The sequence below is a fragment of the Anabrus simplex genome, chromosome 3 (genome assembly GCF_040414725.1).
Source record: "Anabrus simplex isolate iqAnaSimp1 chromosome 3, ASM4041472v1, whole genome shotgun sequence".
Lineage (NCBI taxonomy): Eukaryota > Metazoa > Arthropoda > Insecta > Orthoptera > Tettigoniidae > Anabrus > Anabrus simplex.
This window is the reverse complement of record NC_090267.1, coordinates 207,170,138-207,196,052: the sequence shown is the minus strand read 5'-3', so window position 1 is coordinate 207,196,052 and position 25,915 is coordinate 207,170,138. Positions and strand designations below refer to the sequence as shown.

At 39.9% G+C, this 25,915-nt stretch overlaps 1 protein-coding gene across 1 annotated transcript in view; it reads left to right on the top strand.

Moving 5' to 3' along the window:
- Positions 1-24,580, top strand: part of wge (winged eye) — a 405,537-nt gene extending 380,957 nt beyond the window's left edge. The window contains exons 20-25 of the mRNA XM_067143856.2: positions 1,138-1,498; positions 3,737-4,046; positions 9,059-9,101; positions 19,165-19,368; positions 19,453-19,617; positions 24,368-24,580. Of these exons, the coding sequence (XP_066999957.2) occupies positions 1,138-1,498; positions 3,737-4,046; positions 9,059-9,101; positions 19,165-19,368; positions 19,453-19,617; positions 24,368-24,580 (1,296 nt within the window). The remainder of the gene's footprint in view (positions 1-1,137; positions 1,499-3,736; positions 4,047-9,058; positions 9,102-19,164; positions 19,369-19,452; positions 19,618-24,367) is intronic.
- Positions 24,581-25,915: the final 1,335 nt, after the last annotated feature.

Genomic DNA, 25,915 nt, shown 5'->3' with positions numbered 1-25,915 from the left:
AATGAGTATTTGTCCCAATTTGTCGTCCTGAATTTCAACTATATTTTAGGATTTTTTCCTACTTTTAAAAACTCCTTTCAAGCTTATTCGTCTACTAATGTCATTCAAACCATCTCTCCACTGACATCTCGAAACATTCTGCACAATCAAGCTGTTCGTCTCGTTGCTTTCAAGTTTTCCCAGCCCAAATTTGCAACATTTTTGTAACACTATTCTTTTATCAGAATTCACCCAGAAAAATCATGCTGCTTTCCTTTGAATCTTTTCCAGTTCTCATATCAAGCAATGCTGGTGAGAGCTGTTTCGGAATCAAGCTAGTGGCCATTTTATTAACTTCCCCAATTCTGCCCTGTTCTTCCCTGTGAATATCGGACTGTAATACTTAGTACATTTTCTGCTCACTTGCATTGGTACTACTACCATTAGTATCCGCAAACTGCTTCTTAGATGATATTGTGTCAGAGATGAAATCTATCCAACCATTCATTATTTACAAAGAAATCAACTACAACCAAGTCAGAAGTAAATTTGAGGGCCCGTTTCTGCATTCCACTTACAGCCTCAGCTGAACCACTCGTCAACCACATTGTTCACTTCTTCGTATGGCTGCCACTGTCTTTTCTTTGTGACTTTTTTCATATTTACCTCCTAAGTAATGGTTGTGATTTGTAAAACAGTTTTTGATTTGGCTTTCTCTGCACCTAAATGTATTTGCTATATCCCACTGAGATCTTCCTTTATCATCCTCCTTTATTACAGTTATTAGTTCTTCCAGTGAAAGAGCATTCATTTCTCTCCTACATTGATAATGAGGCACACCAAAAATGACGCATACAGGTGTATACAAGGATGTACAATACTGCACTGTAATTTTGTTTGCCTCACAGTTTTCTGGTCATAATATTGACTGAAGACCAAAATTCATGGTCATTGATCGGGGAAGGGGTGATCATCTTCCAGAGGGTGGAAATACATTGGTCTGGTGTGAATACCATTCCATGTTGGATAAAAATTGTTAGGAATATTGGTGGTTGTCTTAACTGGGTGGTAATATGGAGAAGTTTAACAGTTTATAATATCTTGACTCTGTGTTGTAGTATACATTAACATATATATTTTATTATTTTTTTTGTCCAGGACTCTAGTGTACAGGAAAGAAGTCCTGAAAGCAAAGACTTGACTTCCGGTCAGATATCAAATACTAGTCCTTCCTGCAGCAGTAGAGAAGAAATTCCTGATTCAAGGGAATCTTCCACTTCTAAGAAAGTGGAAAATGGGGAAAGATCAGATCGCAAAAAGCTGAAGAAACGTCGAAGAGACAAGTTGAAGAAGATGTTAGCATCTGATGGCACGCTCAAGAAACGGCGGAGAAAACATCGTTGTTATGAAGAACATTGTCACAAGAGGCATCACAAACGTCATCGGAAGCATAGACATCGACATGGTAGTCGCAACAAGGATTCAAGTGGTTCTTCAGGAGAATCCTCTACTAAATCTGGTGAGTGAAATAAATTTTTCAACTGTTGATTTAATTTCTGGCTCATCCAAGGATTTCAATCCTGAACTGAGAGCTGGAACTTGGCTCACTCTCAAAAAGTATTTTCATTGCCCAGAGAATGTGTTATGATCAATATTTGAGTATATTCTCTATAAATAGAGTACAACTGTTAAATTTAGCTTTTTGTGAAAAAATTTGTTTCTTTTGACATGTGATACAGTTGCAGCAGATTAAGCTTTTTTTTTCAAGATTCCTGCTAGGGAAATGAAAATAATATTTAATTCATGCACTTCATTGTATCTTTTAAATTCCGTATACATATACATAGCATTGTAGGTTATTTTGCTTTGGCATGTATTCTTGTACTTCCTGTTATTGTTTTGTGGGAGGACTGGCTGCTGTAAGACAAGATCATATTTTGCTCACTTTCCTCCTCCTCTCCAATATTTCCACCAGTTATTTTCTCCTTGAGAGTTTAGTTTCCGTTCAAAATAATCATTAGAAACCTACTTCCATGTGTATGGAATTTAGCACATATATAAAGTATCTTATTGTTCGTATTACTGCAAGAAAGAGAGGTTTGAAACTTGGACTCAAAAGGAAGAGTACACTACTCTGAATTTCATGTGTGCTTGACACAGCTGTCATCTGTAAAAGAAAATGCTATATAATATAATGTGACAGAACTAGTCACTTTTAAATTAGAATTCCAGTCATTCCTTGAAAATGCGCCAGCACTTGTAGGGGTAGTGTGTCTGCCTTTTACTCGTAGGCTCCAGGCTTGAATCCTTGCTTGTCCAAGGATCTTAATCCTGAACTGAGGGCTTAAGTAGGTCATGCTGAGCCTGATGAGATGAATTGGGCAACTATCTGGTATGAAAGATTAGTGGACCCAATCAAGTGGACCCAGGTATCATGTGACACTCTGATACCTGCACATCTGGCTCGGCACCAGTCATTTCGAGAGGTCAAGTCTGTCAATGGACTGGATGGGTCACTGGATTCAAATTTTTTTCTTTTCTGAGAAGGTTGTTGCACATTCACTTATCTTCAGAGTAGAGTACCTGTCTTTTCTCTTCACACATTCCTGTCAAATGCCATTGAACTACTTTCTTTCAAGTCCTGAAATGTCTATTTCCAAACTATAATTTGTATTCTACTATTACAGACCACACAAGAGCACTAATTAAGACAGATTCCATACACAGAAATCCTTGGGTTGATGACAAGTGCAGTGTTCTTCACACATTTTTCCCATGTGTTTGGATGCTTATTCTTACCAAGTACTTATTTATGTTGTTGAGTGTTGTTATGACCGTATATTGTGTCTGCCTGGCAGAGAAGTCTGTAGTTTTAAATTCTTTATTCAGCTCTTAATATGTTGGTAGGTTAATTCATCTTACATTGTGGGGTTCTTTCTTTCTTTCTTTCTTTTTTCCTGGTAGATTACTGGAATTTCAGCACTTGTGTTCCTATTAAAATATCTCACTATCATAACAGTCTTAATCATTTTGCCTCTGAAAACAATACTGGCAGCAATGCTATGCTTTTCGAATGGTTTCCATCCAGGCAAACAACGTTGCTATTATGCTAAAAGTTACCTTCTGCAATAAAAAATCTTGCTGTCATAAGAATGAATTGAAATCATGTGAGTTGGTTTAAGTCTACTTTCAAGGATTATTCATTTGCAACGTCCATCATTAGATGATATTGTTAGTATATTACTCTACTGTAAACTTCTCTAGACCCTGTTTCTAAATGTGACAGTTAAAGGGGAAAAAAACTTAAAAAAAAAAAAAGCTGTAACAAGATGTCTTCTTGACAGTGGAGGAGTTTCCTCAAACATTAAAACATTAAGATGTAAGAAAAAGAGGGAAGGAAGGTTCTGAAGTTCAACTGAAATGTCCCTACCCATTTGAAGAATGAGCCTCTTGAAGAGGAAATTATATGATATTGAAATGACCTTAGCAGTCTGTCACTTTATCCAAGGAAATGGCAAAGAAGAAGTTGTCTGGCAGAGAAGTGCTATTAATCTAACATTTAATAATCTCTTAGTTAAGTTGTTAAAAGAACTCCTAAAGCGTAAGTTGAACTGAATCATGGAAAGATCATCCGTCTAGGATTTTTAAAATTGAAAAATGGAGACTTTTGAAGCAGTTTTCAGCTCTTATTGTATTTGGCAAATCAGTCGTTAATCAATGTCCATAATAGTGATTGGGAAATGCAATGATGTTGCAGGTCACACAAGTGGTGATGCCACATCTAGACTTTCACCAGTCCTGGAACAGCTGGATATTTTGGAGATCCAGCAGACAGCTATTCGGCAGCTAACCTCAGTCAGTCCCTCTGCAACTACTTTAGAGAATAATAGTGCAGTGACGGTTGCTAATACTTCGACTCTTGCAACTCCAACAGCTGCCTCTGCTAATGACACTGCTGAATCTCCTATGACAGAAAACACTACCACACCCACTATAGCAGCAGCTGATGTTAACACAGCCAGTGAAGGGGAGGATGATGCTGAAACTGTGACGCAACAGACCAAAAAGTCAAAGGTACAGACATGATTTTTGAGATACAGCGCTTACCAATTTTTGGACTTTCCAAATATTGTTTTGATTGGAATTTGAACCTTGGACCTCTTGCTTATCATTAGTCTGTTGGACAAACCCAGAGTGTTACTTCTTCCTAACAATTGGTGAGGAATGTGACTTGACTGCATAGTGTCCATTATGACCTTATGTTTCCTGAGAGTTATGAGGTTTCAAATCCTTTTGAGACATTTTCAACTTTTTTTTATTTGGAAAATACAATGCTCTATTAATCTACAGGAGTCATTACTCAATATTCATTCCTGTGTAGGTTCCATGTGGAACCACATTGACTACATTCACACTGATTTCCAAACCTCATTGTTTACTTACCTAGGCCATTAAATGAGGGTAGAGAGAAACAAGTAACTTAGGGACTCAATAAGGTCATTATTGCATAAAGGAAAAAAGATCACATCGTTCGTAGTGAATGAACGGTATATAAAAGCAGCACAGTTTTAGAACAGGAATTCTAACTTTCCAGGTGAGCATTTTAGTCTGTTTTACAACAAGATAGAGAATCTGCACCTTTCAGAGATTTGAAGCTTGAATCCTGGCAATGGCATCATCTAACCTGATTGTTAGTTTTCCCTTGACCATTTAATCAATCAGGGTAAATGCTGGGATAAAACATTGTTTCTAGTCCCAGTACACTACCTTACCTCAATCCTAGGCCTTCAATAATTAGGCATGCATTTTATCAGAGATTCCACAGTAACATACTTTATCAGTAGACCCTCATATTTCTTGAACAAAATGTCTTGAAATGGATAACAGAGGTAAAATACTTGTATAAACATTCAATGAGGAAAATTTTACACAAGTTAAAAGCGCACACAAACTTATCAAATTTTGGCAAACAAAAGAAAAATTATATACATTTTATATTATAAACAAAATTGGTAGAAATATCAACACATTTACTAACTCTTACTGCTTAAATTCATAATTGAATGCTGGCAGTATTTCCAAATTTATCAGGTGGCCAGTCAGAACACACGAGTATTTTGAGAAGTATCTTTCACGGTTGTCATTTGACTCTTGAACCACGTTACACCCAGTGCAACATCAACAAAAGATTGATGATCCTCATGCATTGCCTCAAAATCATCTTCCATTGAGATTTCTGGCCTCTCATTAACAGTATATTGGTGTGTTTTTTTTAATTAGCCTCTCATTAACAGTTTATTAGGGCTTTTCTGTTATTATGTTCCTCTTCATAAGCAGAAATACTTTTCTGAGTTTCAGAAAGGAACCTTCAGCTTTTCTTTTATTGCTGCTTGCAAAGAAGACAAGTCATATATTTTAGAAAAATGTGAACACAATTCCTCATCTTAAGTGTGTCCAGTTCTGTGTGCATATGGCAAACTGTCTTACTTACTTCCTCCATTTTTCTGCCTCTAGGATTGTCTTTCAGTGTATCGATCTGGTTAAGCCCCCACCTTAGTAACTAATCATTTAAGAAAAGGCTAGGAAAACAACAGATAGGGAATCTGCCACCTGGGCGACTGCCCTAAATGCAGATCAGTAGTGATTGATACTTCCAGGCATTTCTTCAAGTTCTGAAGTAGACTTCTGCAGCAAATGTTTTGGAACTGATTTTCAGACTTCAGCAGTGCAACTAGTGATTTTACTAAGAGAGTCTAAAAATTTAAGATCTAAGCATTGTTGTTACAAGGATGCTGCGTGGAAGGACTCCCGACTGGCATTAGAGTCAAGAAACTTGATTAGGATACCTTGTTCATCTGTAAGCCAACCAACTACTTCTAACCAGGAATTCCACCATGTGAGGCTAGGGATGGGAAACAATCTAGCCTTAGATCTCTTTCTTGCAGTAAATGTTAGAAAGCAGGTAATTTCTTCCTGGTGTGTAGAAAAGTCTGCTTGAAGGGGGGCAACAACTTAGTTCAGTGAAGGCAAACCAATTGGCATCCTGTACCAACAATGCTCACTTTTTGTACCCAGCAACTTCGGAAAGAATGAGGGACAACTCTGTGAAGAAAATAAAAAAATTGTCATAATCACCAACAAATGGCACACATATCCTGTAAAGCATCTAATGACTCAGTAACAGCTTCGACTGTTCATTACCTCTAATGAAGTTACTGCAGCCACATAGGTTACACCTGCTGCAGTCTGGTGGTTTCTGCAGTGGAAACGAAAATGATAAATTCTGTCCTGCCCATCTTGTCCATTGTCTCGTCCAGTATCATCAAAAGCTTTTTCTTCAAGGTTGCAATAGTTACTTGCTTCCTAGACTTCATCAGAGGAGGGAAATACTCTCTCTGCAGAACATTACTCTCTGACAGATCTGTTCCTCTCTGCAGAACATTACTCTCTGACAGATAGAATCAACCCACTATGACCAGCTCCATGGCTAAATGGTTAGCTTGCTGGCCTTTGGTCACAGGGGTCCCAGGTTTGATTCCCGGCAGGGTTGGGAATTTTAATTTCACTGGTTAATTTCACTGGCATGGGGGCTGGGTGTATGTGTTGTCTTCATCATCATTTCATCCTCATCACAACGTGCAGGTCGCCTAAGGGAGTCAAATCAAAAGACATGCATCTGGCGAGCCGAACTTGTCCTTGGGCATACTCCCGGCACTGAAAGCCATACGCCATTAATTAATTAACCCACTACTGTATATATCACAACCCGTTATACCAGCACACTCAGTTATTGCTCACGATGAGCAATAAACAGATATTCCCGATTGAAGTAGCATGGTAACAACCCGATATAATGCCACTCCTGCCTACTTCCATCTGTCATTGGGAGCAGAGTGTCGGACAGTGTTAAAAGTGTACTCAGTATATCACTAACTGTTATATCATCAGGAAACCGGAAACTTTATATTAAAGTGGAAACATGGCTCTTAACCTAATCCTTTAGGAATGTAAAGAGGCTGGATGCTACCGATCATCATTAATAGCTTGAGTGGCATAGCGTGAGGGATTTATGTACTTGCTCTGTAAGAATAAACATGGCGTACAGCAGGAATTTCCTTATGGCTTATCACTATAGAATGTTTCTGATAATAGTGTTGGAACACTGGACAAAGCAATTTCAGGGTAAAGAGCGTAGCAGTAGCTCACCTTAACCTGTTACAAACTTCAGTCCTGTCTGTGCTATCTGCCCTGTGCGCGAAAGTTTCTACGATGAATCAACGAACGACATTACATGTAAGACAGAAGCAAAAAGTGTATGCTTATTGGTGACAAATTAGGCATTACAGGCATGGCATACAGCAATGGTTGGCTATTTCATTTCAAAAAATGCCATGGGTTGATGCAGAATGTAAAACATGGTGAGACAGCAGAAGTTGACCTGGTGGTTGTACAAGAGTGCTGCGAAAAAATTTCAGCAATCATTAAAAATTATGATGCAAGTGATGTGTACAATATGGATGGAACTGCTTGACTTTATTGTACAAAACCTGATAAAATAATATCAAATGCTACTGTAAGGGCTTGCAAACAATTCAGGGACAAAATTACCATTGCATTTTGTACTCATGCTAATGGAAGTTGTAAAAGAAAGGTGACAGTGATTGGCAATCTGCTAAACCTCAGTGTTTCAAAAATGTAAACATATGAGTTAACATTGAGTATAGGAACAATAGAAATGCATAGATGATCACTGTCCATTACTGGCAAGTGTTATCTGTAATAACATTATTGGCAATGCACCATGTTACAAAATTCCAGCTAATATAGCATCAGAGTAAAATTTCTTCCTCCTGAATATCTTTGGGCACAGGAATAATCGAAAGCTTTAAAACATATTACAGGCATTATCAAGTGAAAAATATAATTCAACAGATCAATGATGAGGATTCTGATATCAGCTTGTCATTACAGAATGCTTTGTTCTACATCAAAGTTGCATGGAGAGATGTTTCAGCTATAAAAATAAGGAACTGCTGGTCCACCACTGGAATCACTACAGGAGCTGATTCATCTGAGGAAGACTAATCAGTCCAAGAAATTAGAGGAATCTCTTGAACGGCTACCAAATGGAGCAACTCTCATGGCAGAACTTGTAGCAATGGACCATGAAGAACCAGTGTTTCAGAATCTTCTGCTGGCAATGTTATTGATTTAGTGAAACTTCCAAAAAGTTCAAGTGTTAGTGAAAATGAAAGTGATACGCCTGAGCTGATGCATCAGAAGATCACTACCAGAGAAACTGAAGAGTATGTAGACCATTTGTGTAGTTATCTTGAACAGTTTCTCAATGGAAACAAGCCATTCATTCAGCTACAGCGAAACCTTGTTAGTGTTCGTCATTAACATGTTTTTCCTGTCTACCATGTCGTAAATTCAAATTAAATCTATAAAAAAAATACCTTGCATATTGCATCACGAATTTTCACTATTGCCACTTGGTACAATCACATTTTTCCAAGCCCTGAAAAATGTTATTCCCGATGAAAGGAATGTGATTTCCAACTCAGCTAAGAGCTCTCACCACAGTTGCGAGATAATGGGAAAAGGCCTTGAATTCCTCAACTTCACAGGATGAGTTGGACTTCCAGGGAGCAAGCCATTAGCCTCAAGAATGTTCAGTTTTGCTTGCCGGTTAGCAGTAAGATTCCCTAATAACACAGTGAGTTTGTTTGTGCTTGTATTTTGCGTTCCATTCAGAAGTTAGATATCTATTTTGTGTTCAGTGGTACAGTGAAGGGTAGCAAACATTTGTCACGTGATAGCCTGCATCCGGATTAGGATCATAATCATGTTAAGTTGACTGGCGTGATGCATATTTATCTTTGATAGCCTAGTTATGATTACGGAAAAAGTTGTGAAATTCCTTACTAATGAAGACACGTGGACTGACATCCGCATCTTGAAGCGCACAGAGCTGGTACGAATTTTGGAACTCACATCTTTGAGTTTCAGCTCGATCGCTCGGGTTGGTTGAAGTTTTGTCGGATTTAGAATGGCGGCCAAAGTCATTCTCTTGCAGTCACACATGCTCAAGTGTAACTTCCAATTCATTGTCTAAGAGTGTGACCAGTAAATAATGTTTAATAAGCTACTGGCCAGAAATATAAGGCCTCTACTAACATGTTTTAGAAAAAGTGTGATCTGCATTAAAATGAAAGTCCTCAGTCTGCTTCCAGTCATTCGACCAGGTCAGGAATGGAATGAGTAAAGCCCCATTTAGTGGCAAAGATAGGAATTGTGCCGGCTGCTGAAGCCTGTCGCACTCCTGGGGCAACGGTTAATGACTGACAGATGAAATGAAATTGGAGAGTGTCGCTGGAATGAAAGATAACAGAGAAAACTGGAGTACCTGGAGAAAAACCAGTCCTGCCTGCACTTTGTCCAGCATAAATCTCACATGGAATGACTGGGATTTGAACCATGGAATCCAGCAGTGCCGTCTGAGTTATATAGGCTCTTGTCATTGGCAGTTATACATATATATTTTTATGGGTCCCCATGCAGATATTTTTATATTTGTTGTTTGCTGGTTTTTCACACCTTTCAATGCACTGTAGCTATTTTATAAGCCCCAGAAGAAAAGGTTTTCATATTTTTTCTCTCGTTCTTTTCACACCTTTTGATACTCTCCTCTCATTTTTAGAAATGGTAGATATAGTTTTCACTCTACCCGCGGATACATGATGTAAAATGCCCTCCTGACAGAAAAATCATATCTAGTGTTTTCATATCCATGTATCTCGTGTTTTGATATCCCTGTTGGATAGTTTTTAGTCCTGTATTCAGTTGTACATTTTCTCACTTAACATGTTCTTTTTCCTTGTCCTCTGCAGAAACGTCTTAATGAGATTTGACTGTATTTCAGCTCGCAGTGAGATCTGTATAGTTCAATTTGTATATCAGATATGTACTGTATTTTTCGTAGAAATCATTTTACAGGCCTAAATAAATGTACTTTACTGTGCTTACGATAACTGTTAAAAAATTGCATGTAACATCTGTCACCTATCTGTGTCTGTGGAATAACTTACCAAGGGAGATGTTCAATAAATTTCCAATTTCTTTGAAATGATTTAGGAAAAGGCTAGGAAAGCAACAGATAGGGAATCTGCCACCTGGGCGACTGCCCTAAATGCAGATCAGTATTGATTGATTGATTGATTGATTGATTGATTGGTGCGACGTAAAGCCCCTAGCAAAAAAAAAAAAGTAACATCTGTCAGAGTATTGTATTTACAAGTACAGAATACCTATAAATTGAATGTTAAATTATTACAATTCTAGAAAATCTCTGTAAAGTATATCGCTGTGAAGCGTAAGTCATTCAAATTAATGTTTTAATACATTACTTTGATTTAACGCCTCCCTCCTTATTGCTCCAACTAGACTCTGAACTATCGTCGCCGTAAGACCTATCTGTGTCGGTGCGACGTAAAGCCCCTAGCAAAAAAAAAAAAAAAAAGACTCTGAACAACCGATGGTGTTATAACGAAGGATAACTCTAGAATGGACTGCTTCTTCAGCAGAATATTGATGGAAACCATCATCTCAATTGTTGAGTTTTCTCATGCAACTCCTCTGTTGTAGAATTTTTACTATACAGTATCTACAGGGAGCCTCCGTGGCTCAGACGGCAGTGCGTCGGCCTCTCACCGCTGGATTCTGTGGTTCAAATCCCAGTCCTTCCATGTGAGGTTTGTGCTGGAAAAAGCGAAGGCAGGACAGGTTTTTCTCCGGGTACTCCGGTTTTCCCTGTCATCTTATATTCCAGCAACACTCTCCATTATCATTTTATCGCATTTATCAGTCATTAATAATAATCACCTTGTGAGTGGCAACCCCATTGTAATAACAGCCTATATATGGTTCATTCATAACATCCCTGACCCAGACAACCAGGTTGTAGGTTTTCATTTTCAGTATCTACAGATCTCTTCAATTTGTCTTCTGAGAATTGCTTAATATTCTCATGTAAACTTACTTTCAGGGGCATAATAAATGGTAGCACTCTAATTGATGACTATTACACTGATGGAGATCATGTAAAGAAGTGCAAGATGATCTCATGTGCTGCATCTGGAGGATGTTGTTCGAACCAGCGAACAGAATGAAATTGGGCTTGCAAGTTAACAGGGCTGCTTTCTTTTGTAATCGTGACGGCATATTGTAAGAAAATTTTAACCTATGCTCTTTTTGTTTACACAAGGAAAAGCTGGTCTTAGATGGCAGCATTAATTAAATCCCTATGTACTTTTAAAATTTTGATTTGCAAAAGGATGCTACTTTGTAAAAATAAAATTGTGCAGATAGTGCATCGCAATCCTTGTAACCAAGCAAGTTCGCCATGCGGTTAGTGTCCTGTAGCTATGGGTTTACATTTGGGAGATGGTAGATTTGAATCCCACTGTCGGTAGCCCTGAGGATGGTTTCCCGTGGTTTCTCATTTTCACACCAGGCAAATGCTGCGTTATCTTCACAGTCCTACCCTTTCCCATCCTTGCATCGCCGAAACCCTTCAGTGAGTTACTGCAACGTTAAACTCCAAACCTTGTGCACTGTGGAGTTAATGTGTCCATCAAATGCAATATTTATATTACACTTCATGTAATTTTTTAAAATAATATGTAAGTTACGCATTTTATTTCAATTGAATAATAACAGTGTTGTTGGTTTTATGTCCTACTAACTACTTTTATGAAGTGCCAGAATTTTTTCCTATAGGAATTCTTTTATCTGCCAGTAAATTTGAGTACCTTCAAATACTATTGGACTGAGCCGAGATTGAGCCCACCAACTTGGGCTAGGAAGGCCAGTACTTCTGCTGTCTGAGCCACTTGGCATAGCTGTTATCATAGGACCTAAGAGTATTTAATGAGACAATAACAACTTGTATACAAATACAGTAGACTTCCTTTAGTTCGACTTCCGTTAGATCGGCCGCTGGAATGTCGGGCCAGCACCTGTCCATGAGTCACGAGTCCCTTCCTTATCTCCTGCCTTACTCAGACAGACCTAAGACACCACTTGTCTCTCTAGTTTCCAGTTACATCAGTTGGTTGTGCTAGGACCGTGGTCTTTTGAACATTAATGGTGAGACCAAAACAATCACATGCACTCTTGTAGCAGTTAACTGACTGTAGTAATTCCTCTGGTAGTGAATGTAGGTGATGCAGCATCATCTGCATACAGCATTTTGGTTACCTTTGTGACCTGGGTAAGCCTCTGGGAGCAAAGTCCAGCAGCAGATTGAAAAGCCCTCCATCAAAACGATACCTAACCTCCACACCTGGATTGTTTGTTGATATTCATATAGCATGGCAGCCAAATATAATGTAAATTTCAGTCCACGAGTAATAGGAAATTCATCTGAGGTCCTATTCTGATGTCAAACCTACCCAGTCATGCCATCTTGGAAAGCCTGAACCAGATCGGCAAAATGCTACTTTTTTTTTTTTTTTTTTTTTTTGCTATTTGCTTTACGTTGCACCAACACAGATAGGTCTTATGGCGACGATGGGACAGGAAAGGCCTAGGAATGGGAAGGAAGCGGCCATGGCCTTAATTAAGGTACAGCCTCAGCATTTGCCTGGTGTGAAAATGGGAAACTACAGAAAACCATCTTCAGAACTGCCGACAGTGGGGTTCGAACCCACTATCTCCCGGATGCAAGCTCACAGCTGCACGCAGCAAAATGCTGAGGACAGCCAAAGTGTTTAAGCATCACCCACATAGCAGGTCTTGGAACTGAGTTAAATGCCTTTTCCAGGTCATAAAAGCCCAAGAAGAGAGTATTTTGTTGCTCTTTGCATTTTTCCTGGAGTTGCCTTGCACAGAAAATCAAATTAATTGTGCTTCTGCAAGTTCAGACCCTACACTGGGACTCTGGGAGGACTCTCTCAGAGATAACCTGGAGGCAGTTAAGCAAAATTCGTGCAGAATTACCTACAGTAGATAGTAGTGAAATACCACAATAGTTGCCACAAGCACTGAAATCACCTTTCTTGAAGATTGTGATGGTAGTGGCATTTTTATTTTACCAGGTATTTCTCTGACTTCCCAAATTTTGAAGATGAGAGTGAAAATCTGCATTTTGAGGGATTGACCACCAGCTCAAATTAACTCCAGAAGGATGTTATCTGGGGCAGGTGTCATTCTAGGTTTCATTCAATTGAGAGCTACAGTACACTGAATTCTTTGTAAGTTGGCGGAACCGCCATCTATGGTTCTTTGGGCTGTTGAGACACATCATGAGCAAAGTCTTCATCAGCAGTGGAAGAATGATTTAGAAGGTGGATAAATGTTCCTTCCAATGCTCCAGGATTTCATGGCTGTCAGTAAGAGTGGTAGAATTAACAGCACTTTTCAGTGTACTTGATGAAGAGCGACATGAACCATACAGCTCTGTTATTCCTGTGTATGTTCCTCAGGTCCCGACCATCAGATAGTCTGAAGTTCCTCAGTTTCTGTTGCCACCAGACCAAACCAAACCCCCATAGCACTACAGCCCTTGAAGGGCCTTGACCTACCAAGTGACCGCTGCTCAGCCCAAAGGCCTGCAGATTACGAGGTGTCGTGTGGTCAGCACAACGAATCCTCTTGGCCGTTATTATAGGCTTTCTACTGTAGACCGGGGCCGCTATCTCACCATCAGATAGCTCCTCAATTCTAATCATGTAGGCTGGGTGGACCTCGAACCGGCCCTCAGGTCCAGGTAAAAATCCCTGACCTAACCGGGAATCAAACCCGGGGCCTCGGGATAAGAAGCAGGCACGCTGCCCCTACACCATGGGGTCGGTGCTTCTGTTGGAACCAGATATTCTTAATTTCTATTATCTTAGTCTGGCATGTTCCTTTGAGTTCTAGAAAATGTGCTATCTTTGTGTTGGAGGATGGGTCTTGAAGATGGGATAGATAGGCTTCCCTTTTTGTGTTGATGAGACATGAAATTTCCTATTGTTGTAGTCAAACCGGTCTTGCCTCTTCTGCTTTACAAAACTAATGGTTTCTTTGGCTAAATTCATGATTATCTTCAGCAAAGCGACACATTCTTGCTGAACATCATTTGTGCTAACTGAATTAACTGTCAGCTGGACAGTACCATGTTCTGAAATTCTGTGGCAAAGGATTCATTCTGAAGTTTAAACGTGTTGATGGTTTAGGGCAAATGGAGATCCTGAGCTGACAAATAAGGAGTTTATGATCAGTCCAAAAATCATCATTATTTCTCGCTGTTGTGGTAATGAGTATGTCCTTCTTCTCACATTGCCATGTAATGATGTAATCAAGAATGTGCCATTGCTTGGAAAAAGGAAGCATCCACGTGGTCTTGGAAGTGGCTAGGCAGTCAAAACTGAGTGTTGATGATGAAGAGCTCATGTTCTGCACACCGAGAAGCGATAGTCCATTTGCATTACAATTGCCAAGCCCTCATTTACCGATCTGGCATTGAAATCACTAAGGAGTAAGAGCTTATCTGCAGATGGTACCTTGGTGATGGTTGTGCTTAGCTGACTGTAGAACTTGTCTTTTACATCATCATCAGCATTTAAGATTGGAGCATAGGTGGAGATGAGAGTCATAAAAGTATCTCCTGGGATTGGAATGCGGAGATTCCTAAGTCTTTCGCTGATTGCAATGGGAGTAAGTTAGTGATCACTAACGAGTTTAGTCTTCACAGCAAATTCCCACCATGGATGCGAAGTTCTTGCTCCTCCATTCTGAACTAAACTTAGTAATTTTGCCTTCAGTAGACAGTCTGGTTTCAACTCAAAACAGCAACATCAATGTTGAATCTCAAGAGCTCATCGGTAACAAGAGCTGTTCTTATCTCAGGCCCGTCATCATCTGTCACGTCAAGTAAAGGTCTCACATTCCACATTCCGATTTTCCGAGTGTGACTCTTTCCTGCTTTTGAGTTCTGACTGCATGAGGGGTTACCTGCTGGATGCAGCTGCCCAGCCAGACATAAGATATGACTTATGATGTTTAGCCCACCTTTTCTAGGGCCTTCCCCATGTTGGGTGGGCAGTGGTAGTCCTAAAGAGGCCTCCCCAAACACAGACGCAGGACCAAATTCTTGAGTAGTTCCAGGGTAGTTACAGGGTAGTTACAGGGTCTCAGGGAGACGACCATCACACATCTGCTGTCAACGTGCAGGTCCGAACCACTAGGGGCTTCCAGTTTCACCTATAACCTGCCCCCCACCATCCATATCCCATCGTCGCTGGACTTTGGAAGTAATAAATGACATTTGGAAGAAGTTCCACTGGCATGGGCTTGTTTAGGATAGATCTCAGTTTGCCAGAAAGTGACCCATGCACTGTAATCTAAGAGCCGTGTCCTGTAGCACATATGGAATGAGACATGCAGAATCAAAAACCAAGGCTGCAACGAACTGCCACAGACTCAAAGTACTACTGATGTGCGCCTTCACAGCCAGTTTGTCAGGCATAACCTCTTCCGCCTCCACGACCGTTGGGAACCATGAGAGTAATGTATTCCTCCTCCACTTGTTTTGCCGTTGAGCCAAAACACTTGTGATGGGTTCTAGTGTCATTTCCTACTCTGAGGGGACCATCAGCCTACCTAAAGGGGCTCATCTGATCGAAGCTGTTGGCCCCTTCAGGGAGTCAAGTTATTTACCGCCACCCCACATTCGGCATCGAGTCACTGGCTGTACAGACTTACTCCATTACTGTAGCGGAATATCCGACCAAACAAATAACATTAACTACGTATCTCCCGTCTATATCAGTTGTTTCATCCATCAAAACCCACATCTTATTGTTGAGAACTGTAGATTTTGCCTTCTTTAAAACATCTTCATAAATGAATGAAAATCCACAGCCTGTTTCCAGTCATTCGACCGGGTCAGGAATGGAATGAATGAAGCCCCATTTAGTGGCGAGGATAGGAATTGTGCCGGCTGCTGAAGCATGTCGCACTCCTCTAGGGCAATGATTAATGAATGATAAATGAAATGAAATGATATTGGAGAGTGTTGCTAGAATGAAAGAGACCGGAGTACCCGGAGGAAAACCTGTCCCACCTCCACTTTGTCCAGCACAAATCTCACATGGAGTGAGCAGGATTTGAACCACGGAACCCAGAGGTGAGAGACTGGCGCGCTGCCGCCTGAGCCACGGAGGCTACTTAACACATCTTCATAAAAAAAGAGTATATATAACTGTTTCTGTGTTGATTCATTAGAAAATGGCTGACTGATGTATAAGAAGGACCTGAAGCTGGCACTATTTGCTTTTTTAAAATAGGAATATTGAAAGTAACCATTATCGTGTAGAGATCTTCACAAAATTCCGAAGTGTTGTTCTAATGAGACTCTATTTGAAGAAGCTTCCTCAAAAAGCAGATTCTGCCTGTTCTTCATGGCAGAAAATCTTGTTAAAACACCTTTGATGCTTACTGGTATCACATCGTTGTTGCACATTAAAATGCTTTTGAGCCGATACCTTAATTTCGCAGTGTTTACAGTGTAAGATAACGCCATAGCTACTAAAAATCTCTTTCCCCAAGGACAGCTACAGGGCAGAGGGGAGGTAAGTTCAGTTGCTTTCGTTTTTCCAGGAAACAAAAATCTTGGTAACCTGACCATTCAGATAAGAGTAAGAAATCCCTAGCCAAGCTGCCGTATTCAAAATACGGCCTTCCACTGTCAAGGTTGAGCTCATTAGGAATTTCCAATAGCCTCCTTTGTTGATACTTTTACTGCCATGTACTAAAAATAGGGTAAAGCTGAGAAATATTCCTTTCACAGAAACTCATGTACCAGTATGATAAAATTCTGTGTAATATGACAGAAATATGACTTCATATAGAATTAAGTAGAAATATGACCAATATCTCAGAAAAGTCCAAAAAATGACTTTTGAGGCAAAATAATTCCCTGTAATTTTTTTCAGAAGACTTACACATATGTTTTTACATGGTTAGAAATCAAAATAAAGCTCTTAGAACAAATATGACATCATAGAAATCCTCCCCTTAGTAATCATGTAGGCTGAGTGGTATTCGAACCAGTTCTCAGATCCAGGTAAAAATCTGTGACCTGGCCGAGAATCAAACCCAGGGCCTCTGGGTAAGAGGCAGGCACGCTATCCCTACACATCACATCTGCATCATCCTTACATCACATTTAATGAGCCATGGAAATATTCCTCATATCTGCTTTTTATTTCTACTAGTGTTGTCACTGTTACACCATTTTTGTACTTTACAAATACATTAACATTTTCACTCCTGTTCTTTGTCCAGTTTCATGGCTAAATAGTTATTGTGTTGGCCTTCAATCCAAGAGGTCCCAGGTTTGATTCCCATTTGGGTCAGAGATTTTAACCTTCATTTGTTAATTCCAATGCCTTGGGAAATGAATATATGTGTGCGTGCGCACTCGCGCGCGCGTGTGCTTGTGTGTGTGTATGTATGTGTATGGGGGGGGGGGGGGCGCACACTGTCTTCAGCATTAGAAATCATCACAGGTGAGGCCCCATCCTCACAGGCCGGCAGGTCACCTGCAAGGCATAAGCTCAAAGGGCCTGCACCAAGCCTCTCCAGAGACCACACACTATCATTGTAATCACCATTCTTCTTCTTCTAGTCGCTTAAGTGCGGCCAGTATCCAGTATTCGGGAGATCGTGGGTTCGAACTCCACTGTCGGCAGCCCTGAAGATGGTTTTCCGTGGTTTCCCATTTTCACACCAGGCAAATGCTGGGGCTGTACCTTAATTAAGGCCACGGCCGCTTCCTTCCCACTCTTAGCCCCTTCCTGCCCCATCGTCGCCATAAGACCTATCTGTGTTGGTGCGACGTAAAGCAAAAAAAAAAATCTTCTTCTTTTCTTTGCAGTTCCATATAATCAATTGTTCACATCTTCTCTGATTTCCTTGTTAGCCTTTTTCCAGCTTTTCCCCTTTTCTTCAGTGATCACTGTCTGACATATTCTTTTTACAGTACCTGTATGTCGGGAACCTTCCTTTACTGTCTTTATTGTTTTCCATTCTCAGAACAATTTCTACTTTCCCTACAATGTTTCTTTCACTCTAATATTCCACCATGAGTGTCTCGTTATGTCTTACCTTCCCTGATATTTATATAATAATATTTTTTGTCATCATCTTGAGCCAGCTCCAGTTTCCCGGGTGCGGTGAATGAGCATTTTCCAGTTATTTCTGTCCATGTAGATGTCTTCTTCCATAACCTACTGCAAATCCAGAACTCGTCCAGATAGATCATTTCTAATCTGATCGATCCATCTCTTCCTTGGTCAACCTTTAAATCTTTTGCCTTCGAGTTCCTTTTCAAACCACATTCTAGCTGTTTTTTTTAATGTTCTTCTTTGAGACTACCAAACCATTTCAGCCTGGCTTCGACACAGATCCTGCAGTCTTAATTCTATTTTTTAGATTGATTTCTCAAAAAATTGAAACAAAAATAACTTCAAGCAAAGTAGTTATAGACTGACCCTAGGTAAAACAGAAATCTCATATTGAAATTTTCTTCAGTTCTGACAGCAAAAACTAATATTGTTGGAGACAGTATGCAAAATAATTTACAAGACTGCCATTATTAAAAAAGAAAAAACCCATAATGCTACAACCGTAATGGGCCGTGGCCTACCAGGCAACAGCTGCTAAGCCCAAGGGCCTGCAGATAATAAGGCAATACATGGTTGGTGCAACAAATTTTTATCAGGGCCACAATCTCACCGTCAGATAGCTTTTCGATTGTTCTCACAAAGGCCGAGTTGATCCTAAAGCAGTCCTGAGGTCCAGGTGAAAATTTCTGACCTGGGTAGGAACATAGAGCCTCCTGGTACCTCTAGACCACAGGGCCATTATATAACAAATCATCATTTTCATTCTACAGATCATAAACTAAAGTTTTCTGTAGTGCATCTAAATTGGATATTCTTATATTGATGGATTTTATTGATCCATTCTATTTTCTATACACTTTGGGGATAGATATGTATGTTTATCATAAACTTAATAAACTCATTTACTTTTCTTCTCCAGGCAATGCTGAAAGAATTGTTGATCTTGTAAAACTGATAAATTGATTAATGGTCAAACATGAATCATAGCAAAGATTTTACTTTATGGTTACAGAAAGAAAAAGAAAAAGAGACTGCAAAACCTAAAAAACACCGAGATCGACAACCATCTGTTGAAAGTCGAAGCAAAATGGCTGCATTTCTGCCAGCTCGCCAACTTTGGGGATGGTCTGGTCGTGGTTTTAAAAGACCAGGTGCCAAAGGACGAGGGAAGAAGGAATTCTACAAGGCCATCCAGAGGGGAAAAGAGAAAATAATGGTATATTTTCCTATATTGCCAATATCATTTCTTATAATGTGTTGTACTTATTTTGAATTTTCTATAATAAATTATTATTTACAGGTTGGAGATTGTGCTGTGTTTCTCTCAACGGGTCGCCCAGATCGTCCATACATTGGACGAATTGAGTCAATGTGGGAAGCATGGGGAACCAACATGGTGGTACGCGTTAAGTGGTTCTACCACCCAGAGGAGACTAATGGGTGTACAGTCCAACTCAAATATCCGGTTAGTTATACATGATAATTGGTAACAGCTATTACAATGAAATCTCCCTTTAGTATTTGTGGAGGCCTGAGCAGTTTTTAAATAAAGAATCTAACTTAGTATGTTCAACCTTTAATGTACACTGACTGACAGAGCAAATGCAACACCAAGAAGGAGTGGTCAGAACTTTATGCCAATTGCAGGGTAGACTGACGTCACTGAGGTATGCTCATGATGTGAAATGCGCCGCTGTGCTGCGCACGTAGCGAACGATAAATGGGACACGGCGTTGACGAATGGCCCACTTCGTACCGTGATTTCTCAGCCGACAGTCATTGTAGAACGTGTTGTCGTGTGCCACAGGACACGTGTATAGCTAAGAATGCCAGGCCGCCGTCAACGGAGGCATTTCCAGCAGACAGACGACTTTACGAGGGGTATGGTGATCGGGCTGAGAAGGGCAGGTTGGTCACTTCGTCAAATCGCAGCCGATACCCATAGGGATGTGTCCACGGTGCAGCGCCTGTGGCGAAGATGGTTGGCGCAGGGACATGTGGCACGTGCTAGGGGTCCAGGCGCAGCCCGAGTGACGTCAGCACGCGAGGATCGGCGCATCCGCCGCCAAGCGGTGGCAGCCCCGCACGCCACGTCAACCGCCATTCTTCAGCATGTGCAAGACACTTTGGCTGTTCCAATATCGACCAGAACAATTTCCCGTCGATTGGTTGAAGGAGGCCTGCACTCCCGGCGTCCGCTCAGAAGACTACCATTGACTCCACAGCATAGACGTGCACGCCTGGCATGGTGCCGGGCTAGAGCGACTTGGATGAGGGAATGGCGGAACGTCGTGTTCTCCGATGAGTCACGCTTCTGTTCTGTCAGTGATAGTCACCGCAGACGCGTGTGGTGTCGGCGTGGAGAAAGGTCAAATCCGGCCGTAACTGTGGAGTGCCCTACCGCTAGACAACGCGGCATCATGGTTTGGGGCGCTATTGCGTATGATTCCACGTCACCTCTAGTGCGTATTCAAGGCACGTTAAATGCCCACCGCTACGTGCAGCATGTGCTGCGGCCGGTGGCACTCCCGTACCTTCAGGGGCTGCCCAATGCTCTGTTTCAGCAGGATAATGCCCGCCCACACACTGCTCGCATCTCCCAACAGGCTCTACGAGGTGTACAGATGCTTCCGTGGCCAGCGTACTCTCCGGATCTCTCACCAATCGAACACGTGTGGGATCTCATTGGACGCCGTTTGCAAACTCTGCCCCAGCCTCGTACGGACGACCAACTGTGGCAAATGGTTGACAGAGAATGGAGAACCATCCCTCAAGACACCATCCGCACTCTTATTGACTCTGTACCTCGACGTGTTTCTGCGTGCATCGCCGCTCGCGGTGGTCCTACATCCTACTGAGTCGATGCCGTGTGCATTGTGTAACCTGCATATCGGTTTGAAATAAACATCAATTATTCGTCCGTGCTGTCTCTGTTTTTTCCCCAACTTTCATCCCTTTCGAACCACTCCTCCTTGGTGTTGCATTTGCTCTGTCAGTCAGTGTATTTTTTACAAGAATGCTGTATGCATGTAAAACCACAGTAAATCACTGCTGGTGGAGGTTCCATAGCAGCTGTTGTGTTTAGGATAAGCCAGTGATGACTCAAATGTTCTTGTGTTTATGTTTCAACATTTGTCCTTGTCATCATTGAGGATGGTTGCCTTGTACTTCCTTATAAAACAATAATCACCACCACCACCACCTTGCCGTCATTTAACACACTAGCGTCCATGCCTGTATATTCTATGGGCTTCCATTCTTTTGAAACTGTCCAAGCCCATAATTTCTGGAGGCTCAAGAATAAGATTTAATTTAAAATCTTCGCCCAAAATTTTGACGGTTGTGGTTAGAGCTGCATGTTTGTTGGAATCTGTAGTAATGAATTTTGTCACAGGTGGCATTCAGTAGCTGTTTTAGTTATATATTTCAGGAATCAAAAATGCAGTGCAGGATGCAATGTATCATGTATGATTGTGGGCGCAAAAACATACTAAGAGAAGATGAAATAGACGAAATGGTTTCAGTACTGCAGAAGGCAATATAAAAATCTCTGACAGCAAGATAGATAAATTGAGGGGAAACTGCTCATATGTTTGAAAGTATTGTATCGTAAATAATTTTGACTTTAATCGTGGTAGTGTTTTGAGTACAACTTTTCAAATTTTGGGCCTAGACCTTGTAATGAAAATGTCAATTAGGGATACAATTTACCACACCAAGAAACAATATGATAGCTTTGGATTAGTTACTAAGTAGCATATATTTTGAGTGTAAGTTAGTTAATGTGTAATTCATATCATTTTCATCATCTGTATTTAACATTAACCTTAGCCAAGCATTGTACTTGTTTATCTGGAACTCGTCCGCTCCCACGAGAGCAAAAGACATCTTTACTGGAATTTAAATTAAGCTCTTTTGCGACCATATATTTTGAGTGTCTGTCTGTCAGGTCATCAGCCCAGAGGCCGGTTGGATCCTCAAATAGCATCACCAAAGGCCATGCAGTTATAGCGAAACCACAAAAACCAATGGCAGTACCAAAATGAGGCGTACTAGGCAAGATGAGGAGTGAGGTAGTTTGCCATTGCTTTCCTCACTGGGCCAGACAGTGCTATTGTAGCACACCTTTCATGACACTCAGACACACTGGTTGTGCTCTGAATGTCATTAATCAGCACCACCCATTCCCCAGCAGCTTCCAAATTGTCACAGCCATGGATGAGACTGGGACTTCAGTGGAAGCTACACTTTGCTCTGGCCTGTGCCAAAAGATGGATGCAAAAGTACTGTAACCATCAAGAAATATGTTTGTAAAATTAGCTAATAGATGTTGGAAGCATATACATGGATGGGGACTTAAGTTAGGCTTAACACAGGGATTTGGAATAAAAAAAGAAGAAAACTCTTGCTGCTAAATGCAATATCCCATGGTGATGGTATTTTCAGAAGTTTGTTGACATTTTGAATGTTCACGTTTTAACTGTTATAGACATAACATCCCAAAAATGATTCAAAATGAGTGTAAAAATAGTCATGATTACTAAATAGTATTGATGAATACTAAAAAATTAGCGTGAAAAAATGAACAAAAAAAAAGTAAAATTGAAGCAAGTGAGTGTGAGAACAACATAAGTGACAAGGCAGATAGGGTGAAAGAGTTAAAAAAGTTAAATTGATGCAAGTAAGTGTTAGAACAACATAAATGACAGGGCAGATAACCTTAGCCAGAAAGCCTCGGGGCTTCGTAAGTATTCCAACAGCTAGGGAGGGACATGCAAATGTAACAACTAACCATATTGCCCGCCAGCTCATGAAAAATGTTAAACCTGTCCACTGATCTGCATTTAGGGCGGTCGCCCAGGTAGCAGATAGTCTTTTCTTCATTAATTGCAAAGAATTTGGAAATTTATTAAACATCTCCCTTGGTAAATGATTCCAATCTCTAACACCTTTTCTTATAAATTAATATTTTCCCCAATTTGTCCTCTTTAATTCCAACTTCATATTCATATTGTGATCTTTCCTACTTTAACAAAGACCACTCAAAATTATTCGTCTACTAATGTCATTCCATGCCATCTCTTCACTGACAGCCTGGGATATACCACTTAGTCCAACAGCTCGTCTCCTTTCTCCCAAATCTTCCCAGCTCAAACTTTGTATCATTTGTGTAACGCTACTTTAGAACAGATCAAGCTGCTTTTCTTTGGATATTTTCCAGTTCTCAAATCAAGTAATCCTGGTGAGGATCCTATACACCGAAACCATACTTTAGTTGGGGTCTTACCAGAGACTTATATGCCCTCTCCTTTACATCCTTACTAGCAACCCATAAATACTCCCATAACCATGTGCAGAGATCTTTACCCTTTATTTACAATCCTGTTTATGTGATTATTCTTATCTTATTATTATCATTCTTTCCAATGGTCCTACTCAGGATTGTTTTTTAGATTTGATGATGGAAATCTGTCAGAAAATGTCAATCTGATAGAGAAAGAAAATATTGTAGGGAAGATGTAGGGAGGGAATACACCTGCAGACCGAGATGGCAGCTAGCACCTGCTGCTTCTTAGTGACAGTGGTGTAGGGGGGGGGGGAAAGGCAACATGGTGTGAAGGCAAGAAAAGGTGATCTGCACATTCTGCAGCTTGCCATGTTTTAGCCTGTCCATAATACTAGAATATAGTTCAACAACCACTGAATACATAATTTGTTTCATTTTTATAGTTATTATTAAGTTTATGATTAATTATGTATTGTTCTCTTTTCTGGAGTTTTGTTGAAGAATCATAGACAGGTGTTGTCTTTCTGTTGTACAGTAGATGGAACATCAATCCTCATTGAAATGTAGCCATGGCCAAATAGCTCGAAAGACAAAATTTGCCTGATGCTTTTCTGACTAGCATCAAAGAGGCAGATGTCTTTCCAACTATTAGGCCATGGCCACATTTGTCAACCAAGAGTCTCTCAGTTGCTTATTGTATTTTTATATTCTTGATATCCATCACTATGTACTAGATTAAAATCCTACAAACTGAGATGATGATGATGATGATGATGATGATGATGATGATGATGATGATGATGATGATGATATAACCCTTCCAAAAAATGGTTGAAAATAGTGCAATGAGGTATTTCATTTACCATCAAAAGCAGTAATGGAGTTAGTACAATTCATTACAATTATTATTTGTGCTATTTCTTTACAGGGGGCGTTGTTCGAGTCACCACATGTTGATGAGAATGATGTACAAACCATCTCCCATAAATGTGAAGTACTGCCCCTCGATGGTTACACTGGCCGTCTCGGCACTGAACCCGACAGCTACTCGACAATATACGACAACAATGATATCTATTATTTGGCTGGATATTATGATCCTACCACTAATCAGTTAAGCATGAAGCCTGGTGTTGTTTAAGACTGCTTTACCCCTTTATCAGTTTGGCAACTGTACTCTGACCAAATGTACTAGCAATATAGAACTCTGCTCCAACACACAAAACCGTTACAAGTTTGCTGATACTTCCATAGTTCTTATTACTAAAACCACCCCACTGTAATTTTGTCATGCAGTATATAAAAACTTAGCCACATCATCGTTACTAAGTAATTTTAATGCCCAGTTGTTGTTGTTTGGATTATATTGAACTTTTAGAACTGAACCCTATTTTAATTTATGTTTGTGAACTTTTTACAATTCATGATTGCAGTATCTTAAAATATAAAATGCTTGCTGCACCTTCTTCTTATTATTATTATTGGAAAACAAGCATGTTAAATATTTTTGCTATGAATTAATCATCAAATTGATACCTGAAATGAAAGAGGCAAATATAATTTTCCCCCAAAAAATATCTTGGAATTATAGAAATAAATTGTTTCTGACAGTTCAGTGTAAATATTGTAGTAATTTTATATAAATGATATCTTTTTATCTGCTTACTTTATTCTTTAATTAATTGTTTTTGGACCATTTCATAAATGGTGTTGTGTGAGCTACAAATGGAGAATAACAGTTAGCTGGGCTGTCAGTTAGAACTAGAAGGCTAAGGAGGCTGGGTGCAATATTAGTAAAAGATATGTTTTGTTGTTCCAAAATAATTTGCATATATGTTTTTGCCATATGAACGTTATCAAAAAATGTTGTTGGTGGATGTGTTGAGAGCAGAGGGCAAGCAACCCCTCAAGATTGCAGTTTATGTACCTGGACTCACATAAGTCATATCCTGAGTCATTACCGCATGTTGAAAAAGTACAACATTATCATCGGAAAATATATTTAAACAAACATTAGTTAAATATTCCCATTGTAAATATTGAAAATTATATCAACATGCTGGTTTTATAGAGTTTAACTTGGAATACAGAGAAATGTTGAGGGTCTCGTCACATTTTGAGGTTGCCAACTCAACTAAGATTCAAAATCTATGTGGTCATGGTAGGTAACCAAATCCACAAATGATGAATTGCACAGCATTAAGCAAACAATTTCACGGTAATTTATTACATCATCTTTTGCAATAAGAGAAATGTAATAATGTACTACAGAATTATTGTAGGAGCAGAATATTAAAAAAATGTATAAATATTTTCCATGAAATATCTCACTGATCAGACATTTTTGCTGTGTGTTTATATAGCATCACTGTTTAGATTGTTATTAAAAATATATTGGCCGTAAAATTCTTTTTATATATATAAAGGAATTGTTTTCAATATGATGAAAGGAAATTTATTCTATTATTTTACATGG